At 49.0% G+C, this 18,944-nt stretch overlaps 1 protein-coding gene across 1 annotated transcript in view; it reads left to right on the top strand.

Annotated features, from left to right (window-relative positions):
* The window catches only part of LOC146287607 (seizure protein 6-like), a 75,022-nt gene that overhangs the window by 8,055 nt on the left and 48,023 nt on the right, over nucleotides 1-18,944 (top strand). The window contains 2 exon segments of the mRNA XM_084698678.1: nucleotides 9,716-9,835; nucleotides 12,453-12,738. Coding sequence (XP_084554804.1) covers nucleotides 9,716-9,835; nucleotides 12,453-12,738 — 406 coding nt within the window.

Genomic DNA, 18,944 nt, shown 5'->3' with positions numbered 1-18,944 from the left:
CTCATCACTGGTACAGTCGGAGGATTACGATGGTGAGTGATGTTTCTCTTTAAACAGGACATGAACCTGAAGTGTCTGACAGGACGTTTGCCTGCTTGTCTACAGTAACATCCTGGTCTTGAGGATTTTCTGTTAGGGTGGGTTCTGCTTGTTATTCTGATAGATCGCAATCTTCACAAGTCATAGAAGAGATCTGTCTGTCATGTCACTGGGAATCAGAAGGTTCTGATTATGATTCCTTCCAGACCAGTCCAGACCAGAACAGTCCAGAGCCGTACGCAGGCTAATGTGGCCCACACAAATCTTGGTTCCTGTTCTCGAGTGCAGAACGTTTATTCTGCAGAATGCCATGAAGCTGCCCATGACCTTTATCCACAGGTCAACACTCGTTAAGACCACTTAAAGGGCAAAGCTGGCGTGAGGAAGCATGACAAATTGCTTTTCAGCATCTCTACTGACTCTTCCAGGTATTAGCACAGGACATCAGAAACACCAGGATATCAAACAGTTAACTCCTGAGGCCCAGACCCAACCCTCTGTTCTGGACCCAGAATTCCTGGCTGGAGGAATCAGACACTACTTAAAGGTCACAAGCCTTTTGCCTACAGTTAATGTCAGCCTTAAAACCACAACAACTCCCATTCATGTATTCTAATGAATCTGCCAGCTTTACATTGAGTAGTGTTCTTTTTGAGTGACAGCTGAACAGTAGAGGGCACCTTCAGAGTTACGTCTGGTCATTCAACATCTGTCAGTGATTCCAGACTGCCATCACCCCCCCCCCCTCCTGCTGCTTGTTAGTGAGCCCTCTCACTTGTGAGGGGCTTTGAAACCTTGTTGATAATTCTTAACCAAATGAAGTGGTTATTCAAACGCCACAGTGTGTGAAATCAGTCACACACTCTGAACACTGTAAACACTGTGAACACTGTGAACACTGTGAACACTGAACACTGTGAACACTGTGAACACTGTGAACACTGAACACTGTGAACACTGTGAACACTGTGAACACTGTGAACACTGTGAACACTGTGAACACTGTGAACACTGAGCTGTGAACACTGAACACTGTGAACACTGAGCTGTGAACACTGTGAACACTGAACACTGTGAACACTGTGAACACTGTGAACACTGAACACTGTGAACACTGTGAACACTGTGAACACTGTGAATACTGCAAACACTGTGACATTGACACCATCGTTTCTCTAACAAAGATACTTTCCATGGCTATTTTGATCTGAGATGTTGCAGTTTTGACTCTAGCAGGAGAAAAAACGATTTCTCTCATATATCTCCAGCAGATTCTGTTTTGAAGAAGCTGTTTACTCTGAACCAATCCCTGACCTGACAGCTGACCTGTCTTTGTCCCTGCTGTCACCTGCTCTGCTCCTCACTGTGTGAGTTATGGACAGCTTCTGACACAGTCATCTCTGCTCTCTCCAAAACGTGTCTCTGGCTGAGAGAGACATCACCGGACAGCGCTCATGTGACCACATCATGTGACAGTGTCATGTGACAGAGTTGATATTCGGCAGAATCCTGACAAGCAGGTCTTCATTGTTGACTCATCAGATTACCTTGCCTCCTGTTTCACTGAAACTGTGATTTTCATCCATCTGCTAGCACAAGGAAGTGTGTGTGTCTGTTAGCACAAGAAAGTATGTGTGTGTGTCTGCATGCGTTTTGTGTCTATTTCTTCTCCACAGTCAGAGTTTATATTTATCCTCTGTTTCCCCTGCTGACTGTTGTTCTCTCGGCTCAGTGTGTCTGAGAATCTCACCAACGACAGATCAAGTTCAGACCAACATAATAAACAAACATGCCTGTGCTGCTCTCTCCCCACGCCATAGAGCCAGCACTGCAGGCAGCTGTGTTCAGCATCTCACTTCAGCGCAGTCCTGCTCTCTCCCCGCAAACTCCCTATCCACCTCCTCCCCTCCCCCCCCTTCTCGCTCTCCTTCTTTCTCATGCTATCTTTCACTTTTTCTCTTGCGATGTTTCTCTGTCCTCTCACTCTCTCTCTGTTTCTGTCAGTATCCTCTATCTCTTTCTCTCTGTCTCTCTCCTCTCTCTCTCTGTCTCTCTCCTCTCTCTCTCTCTGTTTGTCTCTCCTCTCTCGCCCTTTCTCTCTGTCTCCCTATCCCCCTCCTCCCTCTTTTCTGTTTCTGTCAGTATCCTCTCCTCTCTCTCTCTCTCTCTCTCTCTCTCTCTCTCTCTCTCTCTCTCTCTCTCTCTCTCTCTCTCTCTCTCTCTCTCTCTCTCTCTCTCTCTCTCTTTCTCTCTCTCTCTCTGTCTCTGTCTCTGTCTCTCCCTCTCCCTCTCCCTCTCCCTCTCCCTGTCCCCCCTCTCTCTCTCTGTTTTTTTTCCTCACCAATTGATGCTGTTGTATCAAAGCAGCCGATGCCTCCACCACATCTCTCAGGGTGAAAACAAACTGCCTGGAGGGAGAGAGGCTGTGTGTGTCTCTCCTCCTCCTCGTGTTTGAAGAGAGTTGTTTCACAGATCAAGGTTTGCCAGGAGGGTTGTGTGTGCACAGGAGAACCTATAGTAAATAGAAAGACGATGTTTCTAACAACACCACTAGCTTGTGCAGCCTGCCACAGCCAGTCATGACTGGAGACTGTGTGACTGCCTGGAAGTGTCCTCTTCATCAGTCCCAGGGCTCCGTGTTGTATGCTGACCGTGGCTATACATCCTTCAGTGCTCCGGTCGATGGGCTGCGTGTGGATGAGTTCTACTGTCCTCTGACTTCCTGCCCCTCCTGCCAACCGTGACCTTCTCTCATAAACTCGAGCGACAGAGCAAGCAGAATGGTCAACACTTCATTACTTATCTCTTCACACACAAAAGAAAAAGAAATGTGTCTTGCACATGCTAAATGTATCTATCTATCTGTCTATCTATCTCTATGTCCATCTGTCTCTCTCTGTCTCTTTCTCTCCAGTAATCAGATGATATTTGCAGGTTGATTGTAAACCCCCAATCAACGGGTCAGCCATGTTTCTGTGGATCAGTGTTCTGCGTGCTAAACTGGAGCCAGAATACTCCACTGTGCAGCCCTACAAGTCACCATGAGAGACCGGCTCTCTTCCAGGTTTGGGGTCTTGTCCAGGCGAGGTCTCTTCCAGCAGACGAAGGTCTCTAACCATAACCCTGTGATGGTCTCCTGGAGGGAGCTATGAGATGATGGTCTCTAACCCTGTGATGGATCTTGGCTTCTCTCACGTGCTGTTAGGATCAGGAGGAGCAACACCTGTGAAGGAGAACTGACCTAGCGCTGCAGGCTCCTAGTATCTCTCCTGATGTAGTGCGTGTGAGTGTGTGAGTCTGTTTGTGTGTGTTTGTGTGTTTGTGTGCATGTGTGTGTGATTACGTCCATCTGCGACAGCAGCCCCAGGCCCATGGTGGAGCCAGTGAAGCAGGGTGATAGTTAAACCCTAACCCTTCAGGCAAACAGCACATTCTCCTTAGGCTGGGCCTGTTCCTAGGTGGTGACACACTCACAGACACACACAAACTCTCACATACACACACACATCTATTTCAGTACATACTCTATTGACACCTGTAACCAAGGTTCCCAGCATGGAGGAAATGGCACTTTTGTCCTTTGTGTAAAAGCAGAGTGAAAGGTTACGATGCTCTTATTTTAACAACAATGTGGATGTGTAATGTGGATTACGACAGACGCCGTCTTGTGCCCTGAGATGAAAAACAGAGATGGTATTTACAGCAGGCTGGTCTACATTCATACTTGAAACACATCCAAGGGTCAGGGGCAGGGAACATGGCTGACATTTAGCAGCAGGGTGGATTGTTTCCCTGGAGGTGTTGGTGTGCTACTTTAAGCAGAACTTTCCTTCATGTTGATAAGTTTTCATGTAAGCCAACCCTGTGTGATCTGAGAATAACAATAGTTTAGGAAATAGTCAAATAAAGGTGCATTTTATTTTTTTTTCAACAGGGAATCTTTGTCTCTCCATCTTTCTCACATACTCTCTATCTCTCTCTATCTCCTTTCTTTGTCTGATTTCTCTTCTGTCTCCATCACTCTTTCTCTCTGTCTCTCTGTCTCTCTCTTTCTCTCTCTGTCTCTCTCTCTCTCTTTGTCTGTCTCTCCCTCCATCCATTAAATCTCCCCTGACCCTCCATGATGGGGAGGGCTTCTCTATGGCTCTGTGCTCACCCACCTTACCTACGTAAACACAGCAACAGCTACTGTGAAGACGCCAGCGGCCAGCGCCACACTTGGAGATGAACCAAGACGAGGGAGGGAGGGAGGGAGACATAGATGAAAGGGACATTAACAGCTGCTAAGTGATGCTTCCCCTCCCCTCCCCTCCCCAACCTAACCCAACACTACCCTAACCCTAAACCTAACCCAACACTCCCCTAACCCTAACCCAACACTCCTAGTGTCGTTATTCAATCATAACTTGCCCATCATAACTAACTGTTACTCATAGACCTCTCCACACCAGGACTCTCTCCCCTCTGCTACTGCTGAGGGGGGAATGTCTGCCTCAGCTTGGCTGACAGCCCTGGTCCACCTGGCCCACACCTGACAGCTCCCCTAAGCTGGTTCACAGGAGGCAGAAACGTTTTTCATCACGCCGTCTCTAAAAAGAAACCCGGTTGTGGAGGTATAAAAGATAAACAAATACAATCGACCCCGTCGCATTGTGGAGGGAGCTTGTTTACCCTTCTCTGTTTTCACTCTCTCTCTCTTCCCTCTTCTCTTTTTTTGACAAGTTGTCACTTCCTGCCAGCCTTTTGTCCTTTAAAAAAATACCATGAATTATTCACTTGGCTCGTCCCTTTGATGGCACCCCTGTCAGTATAAATCACTTTTGAAAAGAGAGCAGGGAGAAGTTGGAGTTTGGTAACTTTTGATTTGGTTGAGCTGTTGAGGGGTTAGCTGATGAAAGCTATGTTAAGAGTTGCATCAAATGTTCCAGGTTTTTGTAGACTTGAGGTGTTGGCTGCTGAAGAGAGACACATCTACGTTGAATCAACTTTGTGTTTGTCGTTGATGATCCCCCTGTAGACAGAATACAGAATAGAACAACAGCTTTGTGATATAAATATGCATTGATGCAACAAATAATAGACCTCTCGTTGTAACATTTACAAGTTGTACCTGGAGAATCTCATCATTAAATTACTGGCTGTTAGGGAAATAGAGTACAAACTAATGTGCCTAACCCTGTTTGACTAGTGTGTTGTTGTGTCTGCAGCAGGGCAATTACAACGTGTGGGTAATCAGAGCCCCTGATTGTGGAGCAGAGCTTGTTTATCTGGAGTCACATCCCAGAAGGGCAGCATGAGAGGGAGGTTCCTGTGGGGCCGGAGAGAGAGGTGGGAACACACACACACACAAGCATCCCCAGGTGTGTGCCCTCTAATGGTGAGATGGCGTGTGAGAAGGGTCGAGTTAGTCTGAGATACACACCAGCTAAGAATAAAGGCTTCTTGAGATTCACCGTGTGTGTGTGGCTGTGTGTGTAGCGTAGTCTGGGTGTACTCTGTGTGCGTGTGTGTGTAGTCTTTGTGTGTGTATGTAGTGTACAGTAGTGTTGTGTGGGGAATGCGCATGTGAATTTAAATGGGGTAAATAAAAAGAAAATACTTGGCCTTTCCCTCAGAGCTCTGTGTGTGTATGTAAGTGTGTGAAGGACCTGACCTTGCAACACCTCTCCTCCCCTCACATCTTGACATTTCCGTGGCGGCGCAGGAAAACGGCAGCAGATCATCTTTATTATCTTGTGGGATGTGATCTCTACTGCTCCCAGGAGAACCATCTCACGTCTCCCCCCGCTGGGAGACCCACTTTGTTGAATCACCTTCTCTCTGCCTGGGTGTGCGAAACAACTCCCTGCCTCTGACACCTCCCTCCTCCCCCCTCCCTGCTTCCCTGGTGGTTGTGTGTGTGCTCATGTGTGTGTGCGTGTGGTCGCGTGTGGTTGTCTGTGGTTGTGTGTATGTGTGTAGTCATGCATGGTCATGTGTGTGTGTGTGTGGTGGGGGAGGAGGGATGCTAGTCTTTTGCAGAATTTCTACAAAGACGTTATTGTTTTCCAGCCACAGCATTCCATCATCATGGCGCCTTTCAGATTTACTTTCAGCACATTTGCTGGCAAAGATTTCTTCAAAATGTCAGTGTGCGATTGCTTCTCTGCTTTTCAACAAGGACAGATTGGTCCTGAAATTGTATTTGTTGGAAAATTGCAGGAGTGTTGGATGAAAATCTATAAGACTTGCTGATGACCTGCAGGCAATTCTACTGACCGATTTTAATCTGGGAGAGAAAATAAATAAGTTGTTTTGCTAAAGTACTAATATGTTTTTTCTTGCTTTTAAAAGTCGTGCTGAACATGCGTCCCTGAGACAGCAGCATGGTGTCTGGTCCCTGAGACAGACAGCAGCATGGTGTCTGGTCCCTGAGACAGACAGCAGCATGGTGTCTGGTCCCTGAGACAGCAGCATGGTGTCTGGTCCCTGAGACAGACAGCAGCATGGTGTCTGGTCCCTGAGACAGACAGCAGCATGGTGTCTGGTCCCTTAAACAGACAGCAGCATGGTGTCTGGTCCCTGAGACAGCAGCATGGTGTCTGGTCCCTGAGACAGCAGCATGGTGTCTGGTCCCTGAGACAGCAGCATGGTGTCTGGTCCCTGAGACAGCAGCATGGTGTCTGGTCCCTGAGACAGCAGCATGGTGTCTGGTCCCTGAGACAGACAGCAGCATGGTGTCTGGTCCCTGAGACAGACAGCAGCATGGTGTCTGGTCCCTGAGACAGACAGCAGCATGGTGTCTGGTCCCTGAGACAGCAGCATGGTGTCTGGTCCCTGAGACAGCAGTATTCTTCTGTTGAAACGTCCAGATAGTGTCGCGATCACTATAAAGTTGAATCTCAGGAGAAGCTTGGTGACGTCCTTTGGAACGCCAATCCTGATGGTGTGCATGCCATGGTTGGTTTCGCTGGAGTCGGAGATTATTGGTCATCTTACAGTTTTATACAGTTCAGAGTTCGAGGGAGGACCTGTCTGGGGTCAGACGTTGATTGGGGGAAGCTGGGTTGTCAACTCCCCACTCCTTCCTTCACACCTACCAAAGGCGTGATCTGGTCTCTGGCTGGTTCATAAGATTGTTCAAGTATTGTTGTGAACATCTTGGTACAGTTACAAAATATAGTTGAATGATTGTTTTATTATGTAAGCTTTGTGTAGATACCAAGAATGACGTGGTTATCATTCAGTAAGAAGGAGTAGTTACTAGAATTAAGATTTCAGTGAACACAACATTAAAACAAAGTAACAAACATGACACAAATATCCCTCTCATAATTCTCCACCTTGTACTCTCGTGGTAAAGGTGAAGTCTGAATAACATTCCTCAAAAGTTCTGATTAAGGTATGTTCTTTGTTCAACTGCCGCCAAAACGGATAGCAAATGGTTGCTGGAGACGTGTTGTCTCAAGCAGGCCCTTTGAAGCTTGCAAGCTGGCAGGAGGGCTGAGATTGGGGAGGTCCCCCCCCAATTCTATGGTTCTTTTGCATCGGCGTTTGGTGGGTAATCAGCATACTGAGGGTGTCACAAGGGCTGATTAGGTTTGTCTGATGTGATTGAATCACTCTTCAGGTGTGGCAAGAAGTTGGCTCTGTGTGGTCTTGCTGACCTCACTACAACAGCTAGTTCTGTGTCTGCAGCTTGGCTGGATAGAGGTGTGGTTCCTCAACCCTTCCAGATCTTCTAAGCTTAAAGCTCTCTCGTCTTCTCCCTCACACAGTCCCTCTCGCTCTGCTTGTCTCTCCACAGATCTTCCTGGGTAGCCAGGCCTGACAGCTCTATAGTGAAAAACTCTGATGCAGCTCCACTCCTTTTATTACATGGAAACCAAAAGAAAACAGCAGTGGTGTGTTGTTGCTGATGTGGTTAGTGCAGCTAGCGGTCTGTCTGATGTCTACATGGATCTTTACCGCTAACCTTGTTTAAGGTAAAAAAAGATATACTATCATTACTGAGACTCCACGCTCTCCATCTGCAGGTGCTTGCAGACTACTGCTCTGCTGTTTCGCTGTAACTCAGAGCACTCCGTTCCAGCTAGATGTGGTTACCTGCTCCTTCCACATGTAGAGGTGTAGCCCAGAGATTGTACCTCCCTGGGGCTTTCAGAATGACGAGGGGAACAATATCGACCACACATAAACCAACAACAAGCTGAAGCATCACAACAGATTTCATACTGGGTGGTTGAGCTTTCCTGTCTGTGTTTCACTCTAGAACTCTAGGAGGGGGAGGGGGCGTGTGTTCCCAGTTTATGATGATGAGCCGGGAAGCCAGCTGTCTGTGCTGGGAGGGTGTGGTGGAACAGCAGGGAAAGTAGCTCTCTGTTAAGCTGATCTGAGAACAGCAGGAGGCCAAACAGAGAGATGGTCTCCTGATCTGCAGCAACGCTACTGATCTCTCCCACCAGCCAGTGTCTCCCACCAGCCAGTCTCATGGAGTTACTCTGGAGTTACATTTAAATGTACATGATGTTTGGGGATTGAATGAGACAAATTTGTGTTCATTTGCATTTTGGATAAACAAACGAAATGTTTTCTTTTTTTTCATACAGGTTGCAGTCTTCCTATTGTTGGTCTATTTCTCGTTTTGTGATCCTGATGTTATTAGTCACACCTGTCTTGACCTGCTACGCAGCAGGCAGTAAGTGTTCCTGCATGATCAGCCCTGAGGGGGGGGCCCCCCCTCCTGCTCCCATGCTCCCCCTCCTGCTCCCATGCTCCCCCTCCTGCTCCCATGCCCCCCCTCCTGCTCCCATGCTCCCCCTCCTGCTCCCATGCCCCCCCTCCTGCTCCCATGCCCCCCCTCCTGCTCCCATGCCCCCCCTCCTTCTCCCATGCTCCCCCTCCTTCTCCCATGCTCCCCCTCCTGCTCCCATGCCCCCCCTCCTGCTCCCATACCCCCCCTCCTGCTCCCATGCCCCCCTCCTGCTCCCATACCCCCCCTCCTGCTCCCATGCCCCCCCTCCTGCTCCCATGCTCCCCCTCCTGCTCCCATGCTCCCCCTCCTGCTCCCATGCTCCCCCTCCTGCTCCCATGCCCCCCCTCCTGCTCCCATGCCCCCCCTCCTGCTCCCATGCCCCCCCCAGGCTCCTCAGGATCTCTGTAACACCACACCTGTGCAGCCACGAGTGTCATCCATCATTGTCAGCTCTAATATTGTGTTTCCCCTCAGCTCCCAATAGGAAGGTAGTGTGTTTGTTTACAGCGTTTATGTTTCCAGACTTGTGTACTCACAGGCCCTCGTCTACCATTGCTCTCTGACATCTTCCTGCCAAACCGCATAAAAGCAATTTCAGAGTTACATGCTCCCAGCCTATTAAAATTCCCCTGCATCATGACATGTCCCAGACATCTCTCTCTCTCTTTCTCCATCCCCCCTTTCCTATCCCTTCACTCACTCTAATCTTGTTGTTGTCTCTCTCTCTCCTTCTAGCGAGGTTCTGACTTCATGCCACCCACCCCCGGTCCAAACCCCTCGTATCTGATCCCCCCCCCCTCGCTGACCCACAGCACCTCAGCCTGTCAGTGGAGAAACAAAACGCAAAACACAGCTTGAAATTAAACAATGACACTCATGAACAGAGTGCTGTGAGGCTAGCAGCCTCCCCGGGGTCTGTGTGTGTTCTCCCTGGTATCCCAGCCAGGCTGGGCAACGAGGTACCAGACCATCCAGGCCTCTGTCCTCCAGGTACCAGGCCAGCCAGGCCGGGTGGAAGGCTGCCCCCTGCGTCTGTGTCTGGCAGCAGGGCAGGGGGGTTTGGTGAGGGGTGGGGTGTGCCAGGTCCAGAGTTAATGAACCTCCCTCTCCATGCTGGGTCTGTGTCTGAGTAACGACTGGGGAGTCTGCTGGAAAGCTGGCTCTGCTCTCCTCACATCTGATCCTGCTGGAGATGGCAGCTGAAGGGAGAGAGAGATGGAGAGAGGGGTCTGGTGATGACAGATGAGCAGTGTGTAACACACAGAATATCTGATCAGTACCACTACACCAGTTGAGACCTGCAACGAAAACCATTTCCCCCCCGTGAGAAATCCCCACACACACACACCCACACCCTCCTCCCTCCTACACCCTCCTCTCTCCTACACCCTCCTCCCTCCTACACCCTCCTCCCTCCTACACCCTCCTCTCTCCTACACCCTCCTCTCTCCTACACCCTCCTCTCTCCTACACCCTCCTCCCTCCTACACCCTCCTACACCCTCCTCTCTACTACACCCTCCTCCCTCCTACACCCTCCTCCCTCCTACACCCTCCTCTCTCCTACACCCTCCTCTCTCCTACACCCTCCTCTCTCCTACACCCTCCTCTCTCCTACACCCTCCTCCCTCCTACACCCTCCTCTCTCCTACACCCTCCTCTCTACTACACCCTCCTCCCTCCTACACCCTCCTCCCTCCTGGGGTTCCTGGCAGGTCCCCCACTAGCAGCAGAGAGGAGGAGAGATAAGAGGCGGAGATATGAGAGGAAGAGAGGAGGAGAGAGGAGTGGAGAGAGAGGAGTGGAGGAGAGATGATAGGAGGAGAGGAGGAGAGGAAGAGAGAGGAGTGGAGGAGAGATGAGGGGAGGAGAGGAGGAGAGGAGGAGAGAGGAGGGGAGGAGAGATGAGAGGAGAAGAGATGAGAGGAGGAGAGGAGGAGAGATGAGAGGAGGAGAGGAGACAGCAGTATCAGAGAGCTGGAGGAAGTCTCTCTGTCAGATGACAGGAGGCACTGTCTCTGCTGTTCCTTAGGTGTTTCTCTGGTCCTCCCTCCTCCAGCTGTCTGTGCCGCCCATGGGAGGCTAACGCTCCCTGGGTGAAGCCCAGCGTAAGGGCCCTTCTCTGGCCGTGCCGCCCTGCCATGCCCTGGGGGCTGGTTGTTGATCACAGGTAGTGGGTGTGTGGCTGAGCAGGTTGGCTCTCCTGCAGCCATCAGCCAGGCTGACGGTGTGAAGGCGCTGCCAACGCCTCCCTCGGTGCTGCAGCCCACAGCTGACTCTAGAGAGTTCTGCCTTGCCTCGCTCCCAGCTTTCCTCTAATTGAGTCTACAGTGGAGCAGAGACAACCATCAGATAAATGACTTTAATGGGGGGGAAATGAAGTGTGAACAGTGACATTCACCAGAGCACTGGGAGAAGTTGCAGACTTGAGATGGAAAGATAACATGATTGGAGTCTCCAGGCAGATTTTGTTCTTTGATTACAACACAAAGTGTAGGACATCCAGTCATCAGTGTTTGATGGATCATTCTCTATCTCTCTCTACCTCTCCCTCTGTAACTCTCTCTGCCTCTCTCTGTGTACATCTCTCTACCTCTCTGTCTCTACCTTTCTCTACCTCTCTCTCTCTGAGTGGAGCTGGTGATACTGGTAGTTCAGACGCTTGTGATTGACAGGAGTCCTGTGAGCCAGAACACAGAGAGAGGAAATGAAGAAGTTCTGTTTCTGCGTAATGAAGGCAAAGTACAGATGAAGGGGTAGGATGAGAGGGGAGGACAGGTGGTGTGGCTCAGTGAGCTGTTCCTCTCTCAACTCATCCAGGAAGCCTGAGCTGTTCCTCTCTCAACTCATCCAGGAAGCTGGATGGATCAGGCGCTTCTGAGAGTTGTAACATTTCACACAAAGCCGAGTCATTGTTTGTTTTAGAGGCAATTACCATCTGATAATGTGACCTTTTCTTCAAGATCGTTTTTTCTGCCTTTATTTATTTTCACCCCTGCCTTCGCTTTGTAATTTCAATTTCCATCTTGTATCCTTTTCTCATTTTTTTTTCTGACAGAATTACCTCCATATGAAAAACTAACTTAAATTACCCATTCGTTTTCAGTTCCATCCTAATGGAATCATTTATCATCTCTTATCATTTGTTATTTGGCATTCTTATTCTTTCCATCAGCTCATATCAGATCACCCTAACCCTAACCCTAACCCTAACCCTACAGAGGGGCAGGGCTAAGAGGGTCGGCTGAGATAGCAGGGGAGCAGAACACCAAGAAAATGTCAAGCCTTTGAGACCAAATTTAATAAATCATGAAAAAACCCTCTGTGGAGAATCTGTATCTATTTTGTTTCGAAACAGGCAAGATACAACCTGGGGCAACTATTTAGAAATTCTGACCTGAATGAGATTACGGAATAGCAAAGCAAATCGTTTTTTTATTTTTGTTCCTCTTAAAATGTTTTTATCTGGGCTTCATTAAAGGTTTAATTTTTTTATTAAAAAAATTGAGAAAGAAAGACGTAAAGAAACAGAAAGTGAGAGACAGAGAGATAGATGGATAAAGAGAGAGAGAGCGCAAGAGAAAGACAAGAACAGCAGCTTGGGATTGGGAGGGCTGAACATCCCGGATCGGGAGGGCTGAACATCCCAATCCTGAACACCCTCAGTGCACTCTCAGCAGAGGCAGAGCGCCTCAAGAGGCAGAGCGCCTCAAGAGGCAGAGCGCCTCAAGAGGCAGAGCGCCTCAAGAGGCAGAGCGCCTCAAGAGGCAGAGCGCCTCAAGAGGCAGAGCGCCTCAAGAGGCAGAGCGCCTCAAGAGGCAGAGCGCCTCAAGAGGCAGAGCGCCTCAAGAGGCAGAGCGCCTCAAGAGGCAGAGCGCCTCAAGAGGCAGAGCGCCTCAAGAGGCAGAGCGCCTCAAGAGGCAGAGCGCCTCAAGAGGCAGAGCGCTCAGCCGAGGCAGAAACCTGGTTAGCGTTTCAGCCCAACTTGTTTGTTTCTTTGCTGTGTGATTTATTCCTCTGCTCGTGGATGAAGGTGTTCCCACCAGCCATGTTCATGTTATTAGAGAGAAGATTTAGGGTCTGTCACATGACTGCCTGTTCTGGACTGTAGTGTACACTAGAGCAGGACTGTAGTGTACACTAGAGCAGGACTGTAATGTACACTAGAGCAGGACTGTAGTGTACACTAGAGCAGGACTGTAGTGTACACTAGAGCAGGACTGTAGTGTACACTAGAGCAGGACTGTAGTGTACACTAGAGCAGGACTGTAGTGTACACTAGAGCAGGACTGTAGTGTACACTAGAGCAGGACTGTAGTGTACACTAGAGCAGGACTGTAGTGTACACTAGAGCAGGACTGTAGTGTACACTAGAGCAGGACTGTAATGTACACTAGAGCAGGACTGTAGTGTACACTAGAGCAGGACTGTAGTGTACACTAGAGCAGGACTGTAGTGTACACTAGAGCAGGACTGTAGTGTACACTAGAGCAGGACTGTAGTGTACACTAGAGCAGGACTGTAGTGTACACTAGAGCAGGACTGTAGTGTACACTAGAGCAGGACTGTAATGTACACTAGAGCAGGACTGTAATGTACACTAGAGCAGGACTGTAGTGTACACTAGAGCAGGACTGTAGTGTACACTAGAGCAGGACTGTAGTGTACACTAGAGCAGGACTGTAGTGTACACTAGAGCAGGACTGTAGTGTACACTAGAGCAGGACTGTAGTGTACACTAGAGCAGGACTGTAGTGTACACTAGAGCAGGACTGTAGTGTACACTAGAGCAGGACTGTAGTGTACACTAGAGCAGGACTGTAGTGTACACTAGAGCAGGACTGTAATGTACACTAGAGCAGGACTGTAGTGTACACTAGAGCAGGACTGTAGTGTACACTAGAGCAGGACTGTAGTGTACACTAGAGCAGGACTGTAGTGTACACTAGAGCAGGACTGTAGTGTACACTAGAGCAGGACTCGAGGTTGTTTATCCAGCATCCACACGAGGTGTATGAAAAGTGCTGCGTTGATGAATGTGGCTGTAAAAAATATATTTAGTCATCTCTTCTTGTTATGCTCTGAGTAATACCTTCACCTCTTTCTGATATCCTGTGCTGTCGAATCAGTCAGTGAGTGTAGCTGTCCTCATGGTCCTCCTGCTCGCCCTCTCTGCCGGGCCTGAACGGCCGGATCAGGATCACATCTGACGGAGACGTAGTCTCCACTGAGGGACGCTCACATCCCTCAGCAGGATCTAGTTCTGCCTGTCTGGAGTCGCTCCAGCACCAACACCTCCACCTTCCGCCCAAATCTATCAAATGCGTGACCGTGCAATTTCTTCTTTGTCTAATTTATAAAACTAAATAGTGTTTTTCTGACGTGCCTGTACCCGCCTGTGGGCCGTTTCTGCAAGCTCAAGGTTGGGAGAGATCCAGGAGGATGGCAGCCTCTCCTCCCCCCTCGGAAAATCCCCCTCAGGGGCAGAGCCTCTCCAGAGACAGGCCCGTAGCCTGGGTGACGGCCGCTGACCTCCCCAATCAGGGGACATGGGTCCCCGGGGGCAGTCTGAGCGCGAGGTAACGATGGAGAGAATCACACGGATCACTGCTCTCCATGCAGCCATGCAGACATCCTGCAGCCATGCGCACGCGGAGCGTGGTTAATGCGGTCGCATGGACACGGGCACCACTGCAGCGCTGCAAGTCATCCTCCAACTGCCGTGTCTGGGCCAGGGCCGGAGAGACAGGAGGACTGAGGATGTCAGGAGATCTTCTACAGCTGAGGTTTGAAACAGCTGAACAGATGTTCTGTGGACTGCAGTCTGTTGGCCATGTTCTGTGTTGCTGAACAGTGAGATCCCCAGCCACACTGTGTCATGAGGACCTGCACATTGATCCCTCATTGATCCGAGAATGAGAAACTCCAGGGTTGTCTCTCACTCTCTCTGCTTTAACATTCAATATTCTGACTGAGGGTCAAGGCTTCCCTCATGTGAGGAGAGAAGGAGAGAGAGAATAGAGAGAGAAGACAGAAGAGAGAGACTAGGATTGTCTGGTGATTCTGAGCCACAGAATAGTCTTAAAGTGTTACAGAAAAAGATTAATCAATGGTTTATTATCAATGACCAGATTTTTGCTGTTATTAATGTTCCTTACATATCAATACTGGACTGTCTTCCGCAAGTGAAGATTTCCAAGGCAATTATGTGACGCGGCATGGAGAAATCTACCTGATATCAAGTTACGATTTAGCTCCACATCTTTCATTCTCTATGGTTTGCTAGAGACGTCAAATACGTTTACTTTGCTTTTCAAACCGGCAAGGGCTGCTGTTGTTCTGACAGAATAAGGCTACAAGGAAATGTTCCCCCTTCCATCCCGGAACATCAAAAGAGCTTTGAATCGCTTCTGTCGTTTGAGGAAGATTAATGGCTGCTGTTGAGTCTGACGGTGGAACGTAACGCCACGTGTCAGCTTTCTGTCAGCCTCCAAGAGGCTTTGTAAAGAAATTGTTTACTCTTCCTCCTGAATGACGCGATGAAACTTTTATTACGGTGTACGCCGAAGCAGAGAAGTCGTTCTGCCTCAGTAAACATTACGCATGCCCACGTCTTCAGTCTGCACCTGACCAGGGGGCCGGGAACTATCGTTAAAGGCTGAGACTCGTTTGATTTAGCTTTAACGGTTTAAATTCATGCTCTTCCTCTGTTTCCTTGTCAGGGAGTCATCTGAGAATCAACAGAGAAATTGTATTTTTTTGTGTGAGTGTTTGGCCTCAGGGCAAGAGGAATTAAATGTTCATTTGCTATGCAGCATAGCAACTCCAGGATCAATACCGCCTAAATGGCTTTGCAGCTTGTGGAACTCACAAGAATGGCAGTTTAACTGTGCTAATGATGTTTGACTCCAGATGTCTTGACTGGCAGTTAGCTTGTCGAGAGAAAGAGAAAGCCTAGATTGCTCAAATCAGACAAATAGACTGTTCAGTCAAACACTGTTACATGTTTTATTCTGTGGAGTCAGTATCTTTGTTATAGAAGACCACGGCATCACAATGTTCTAGGGCTTCAGCACCAGGTGTGTAACCCGACAATATCCAGAGATTTGACTCTCTCATCCCCTTCTCTCTGACCCGCTCCTCCTCTCAGGGCCGCGTGGCTTCAAAGCATCTCTCACCCCGGGAGATCTCTCTCTGCTGTCTGTGTCAACCGCACGCTTTCATCTCTGCCCACGAGAAGAACGCTCGCAGCTCTCCCTCCTCGTTAAAACACACTGTCACCCGCGGAGCACGCAGGCTAATTAAGGTGTCAAAACACAGTCTGGATCCTCCAGTGTTTGCACACGGGCACACTAGGTTTACGGGTTGTGATTCCCTCTCTGGCGACCGCTGAATGTTGCGGTTCGGGGCTAAACTGCAGGGCTCGCTCATGTCAGTCACCATGGAAATCCCAACCAGAATGGTTGATATTTGAAGGTGCTTGGGGATGCATGTTTCGTTGCTTGGTGACATGATTCAGTGGCTGTGTTACAGTGGCTCATATTTGAGTCATCGTCTTCTATTCCAAGATATGAAAAGAAGAAAAGATGAAAAAATGCAATAAAGATTTTTTTTATTCTTCATGGTACTTTTCTAGGAGAGGTCTGGGTGCAGCTAGCTGGTGGCTAGCCAGGGGCTGGGTGGAGCTAGCTAGCTGGTGGCTAGCCAGGCGCTGGGTGGAGCTAGCTAGCTGGTGGCTAGCCAGGCGCTGGGTGGAGCTAGCTAGCTGGTGGCTAGCCAGGGGCTGGGTGGAGCTAGCTAGCTGGTGGCTAGCCAGGGGCCGGGTGGCTCAGTGGAGGACTGTGTTCTCTCCCTGTGTTCAGAGAACTGGCTGGCAGCTTCAACACTGATGACCCTGGGAGAGAAGGCCTGCTGGAGCAGGATGATCTCAGAAACAGGAAGTGAGTTTATCTGAGTGCAGTTGAAGGGAAGAAGTAGAGAGAGACACACACAGAGCATCTGATTGGTTGCCTCTGAATTGATCTGTGATTGGTCACCCTAACCTTCTTCTGTGCATGGTCACCCTGAGCCAGACTGTGGTACAAAACACTGCAGAACTACAAGAAAACTGTAAGAAAACAAATGAATCTGAATTCTTAACGTCTTTAGAAAGCCTGGTTTGGCTTCATGTGTGCAAATAGAACTACTCCACTGTGTATTGGCAGGCTGCTGTTCTTAAACACCAGGCAGCCTGGGGAAGTAATCAATGACTCCACCAGTCTGTGTGGGTGCTTAGCAGTGTTTGTCTTGAGGTAGAGAGAGACTGCTGTATGTAGGAGATTGTTATACCTCCAGGGGAGATCTCATGTTCCTACAGGAAAGTCATGTACCACATCTTCAACACAGTTTCTCTCATTATCATCTAGGCAGGAGTGTTTCTAGGATTCACAATGAGGAGGTTTGCTTGTCGTTAGTATTGATTGTGTTTGGCTAAAGAGAAGATGCTCTACTGCATACTGGGAGGATTCAGAAAGCTTCTATGTGCCGTGCTCTCACTCTCCTCCACAAGCCTGAGCTGGCAGTCATCACAGTGTCAGGCTACGTTTAGACTCTAAAGAGTGAAAGCTTTTCGCTCATAATCTACCCTCACTGTGTAGAACATCTGTCTGTGTGTGCGTACAGTATGTGCACATGGGTGCTTACTCAGTCCTGACGGAGCACAGTGTGAAAGACATCCCTTTCTTTGTGTCTGCCATTTCAAAACTTAGATCTTTTGGAGACAGGTAGATATTGACAGGAAAGCAGGGAGAGAGAGAGAGACAGAGACAGAGATGGGGATAGAGAGAGAGAGAGAGAGAGAGAGAGAGAGAGAGAGAGAGAGAGAGAGAGAGAGAGAGAGAGAGAGAGAGAGAGAGAGAGAGACAGAGACAGAGAGAGAGAGAGAGAGAGAGAGAGAGAGAGAGAGAGAGAGAGAGAGAGAGAGAGAGAGAGACAGAGACAGAGAGAGAGAGAGAGAGAGAGAGAGAGAGAGAGAGAGAGAGAGAGAGAGACAGAGAGAGAGAGAGAGAGAGAGAGAGAGAGAGAGAGAGAGAGAGAGAGAGAGAGAGAGAGAGAGAGAGAGAGAGAGAGAGAGAGAGAGAGAGAGAGAGAGAGAGAGAGAGAGAGACAGAGAGAGAGAGAGAGAGAGAGAGAGACAGAGAGAGAGACAGAGAGAGAGAGAGAGAGAGAGAGAGAGAGAGAGAGAGAGAGAGAGAGAGAGAGAGAGAGAGACAGAGAGAGAGAGAGAGAGAGAGAGAGACAGAGAGAGAGACAGAGAGAGAGAGAGAGAGAGAGAGAGAGAGAGAGAGAGAGAGAGAGAGAGAGAGAGAGAGAGAGAGACAGAGAGAGAGAGAGAGAGAGAGAGAGAGACAGAGAGAGAGACAGAGAGAGAGACAGAGAGAGAGAGAGAGAGAGAGAGAGAGAGAGAGAGAGAGAGAGAGAGAGAGAGAGAGAGAGAGAGAGAGAGAGAGAGAGAGAGAGAGAGAGAGGAGAGAGAGGAGAGAGAGGAGAGAGAGATGGAGGAAATGGCCTGGGCTGGAATCGAACTTGGGCCCCTGCAATAAGGCTTTAGCCAGCTTTAGCTCATAATCTCATCGGAGGAATTTCAGTTTTCTAGATAAAAATATTCCTCTGAGTACTTCTCTGCTCATCTGTGACAGCGTGCAGCATGGTGACTCACCGCAGGGCCCCCCAGGACTGGCATCACTAATCTGTGACAGGGCTGCTCAAAGGCTGCTTCAACACGCTAATGGGGATAAACATTGAAGAAATGTAAAAATTGGGAGATGAGCTGCTTTTCATTTCCTCATTTCCTGTTTATCTGCTGCTACCAAATGAGTTGTTCTTGAGCTAAAATCTGTTGGATTCAATGTTTAAACTTGGTGATTGGTGGAATTTAAGCTTTTTCATAAAAGTTTTAAATACGTGTGATGTTCGTTTATGTGTGCTCAATGTACATGAGTACTCTTTCTCTTCCTCTGTCTCTCTCTGCCTCCCTCTCTCCCTCTCCCTCTGTCTCTCTCTCTCTCTCTGCCTCTCTCCCTCTCTCTCTCTCTCTCTCTCTCTCTCTCTCTGTCTCTCTCTCTCTGTCTCAGTGTACATAAGTACACTGAAAGATCCTCTGGAGTTTGGTGCAGTAATGCCCCCCTCCATCC

The sequence above is a fragment of the Hypomesus nipponensis genome, chromosome 5 (genome assembly GCF_054491055.1).
Source record: "Hypomesus nipponensis isolate SF chromosome 5, ASM5449105v1, whole genome shotgun sequence".
NCBI lineage: Eukaryota > Metazoa > Chordata > Actinopteri > Osmeriformes > Osmeridae > Hypomesus > Hypomesus nipponensis.
Note: the sequence above shows the minus strand (reverse complement) of the source record. Positions and strands in the feature narration are given on the sequence as shown.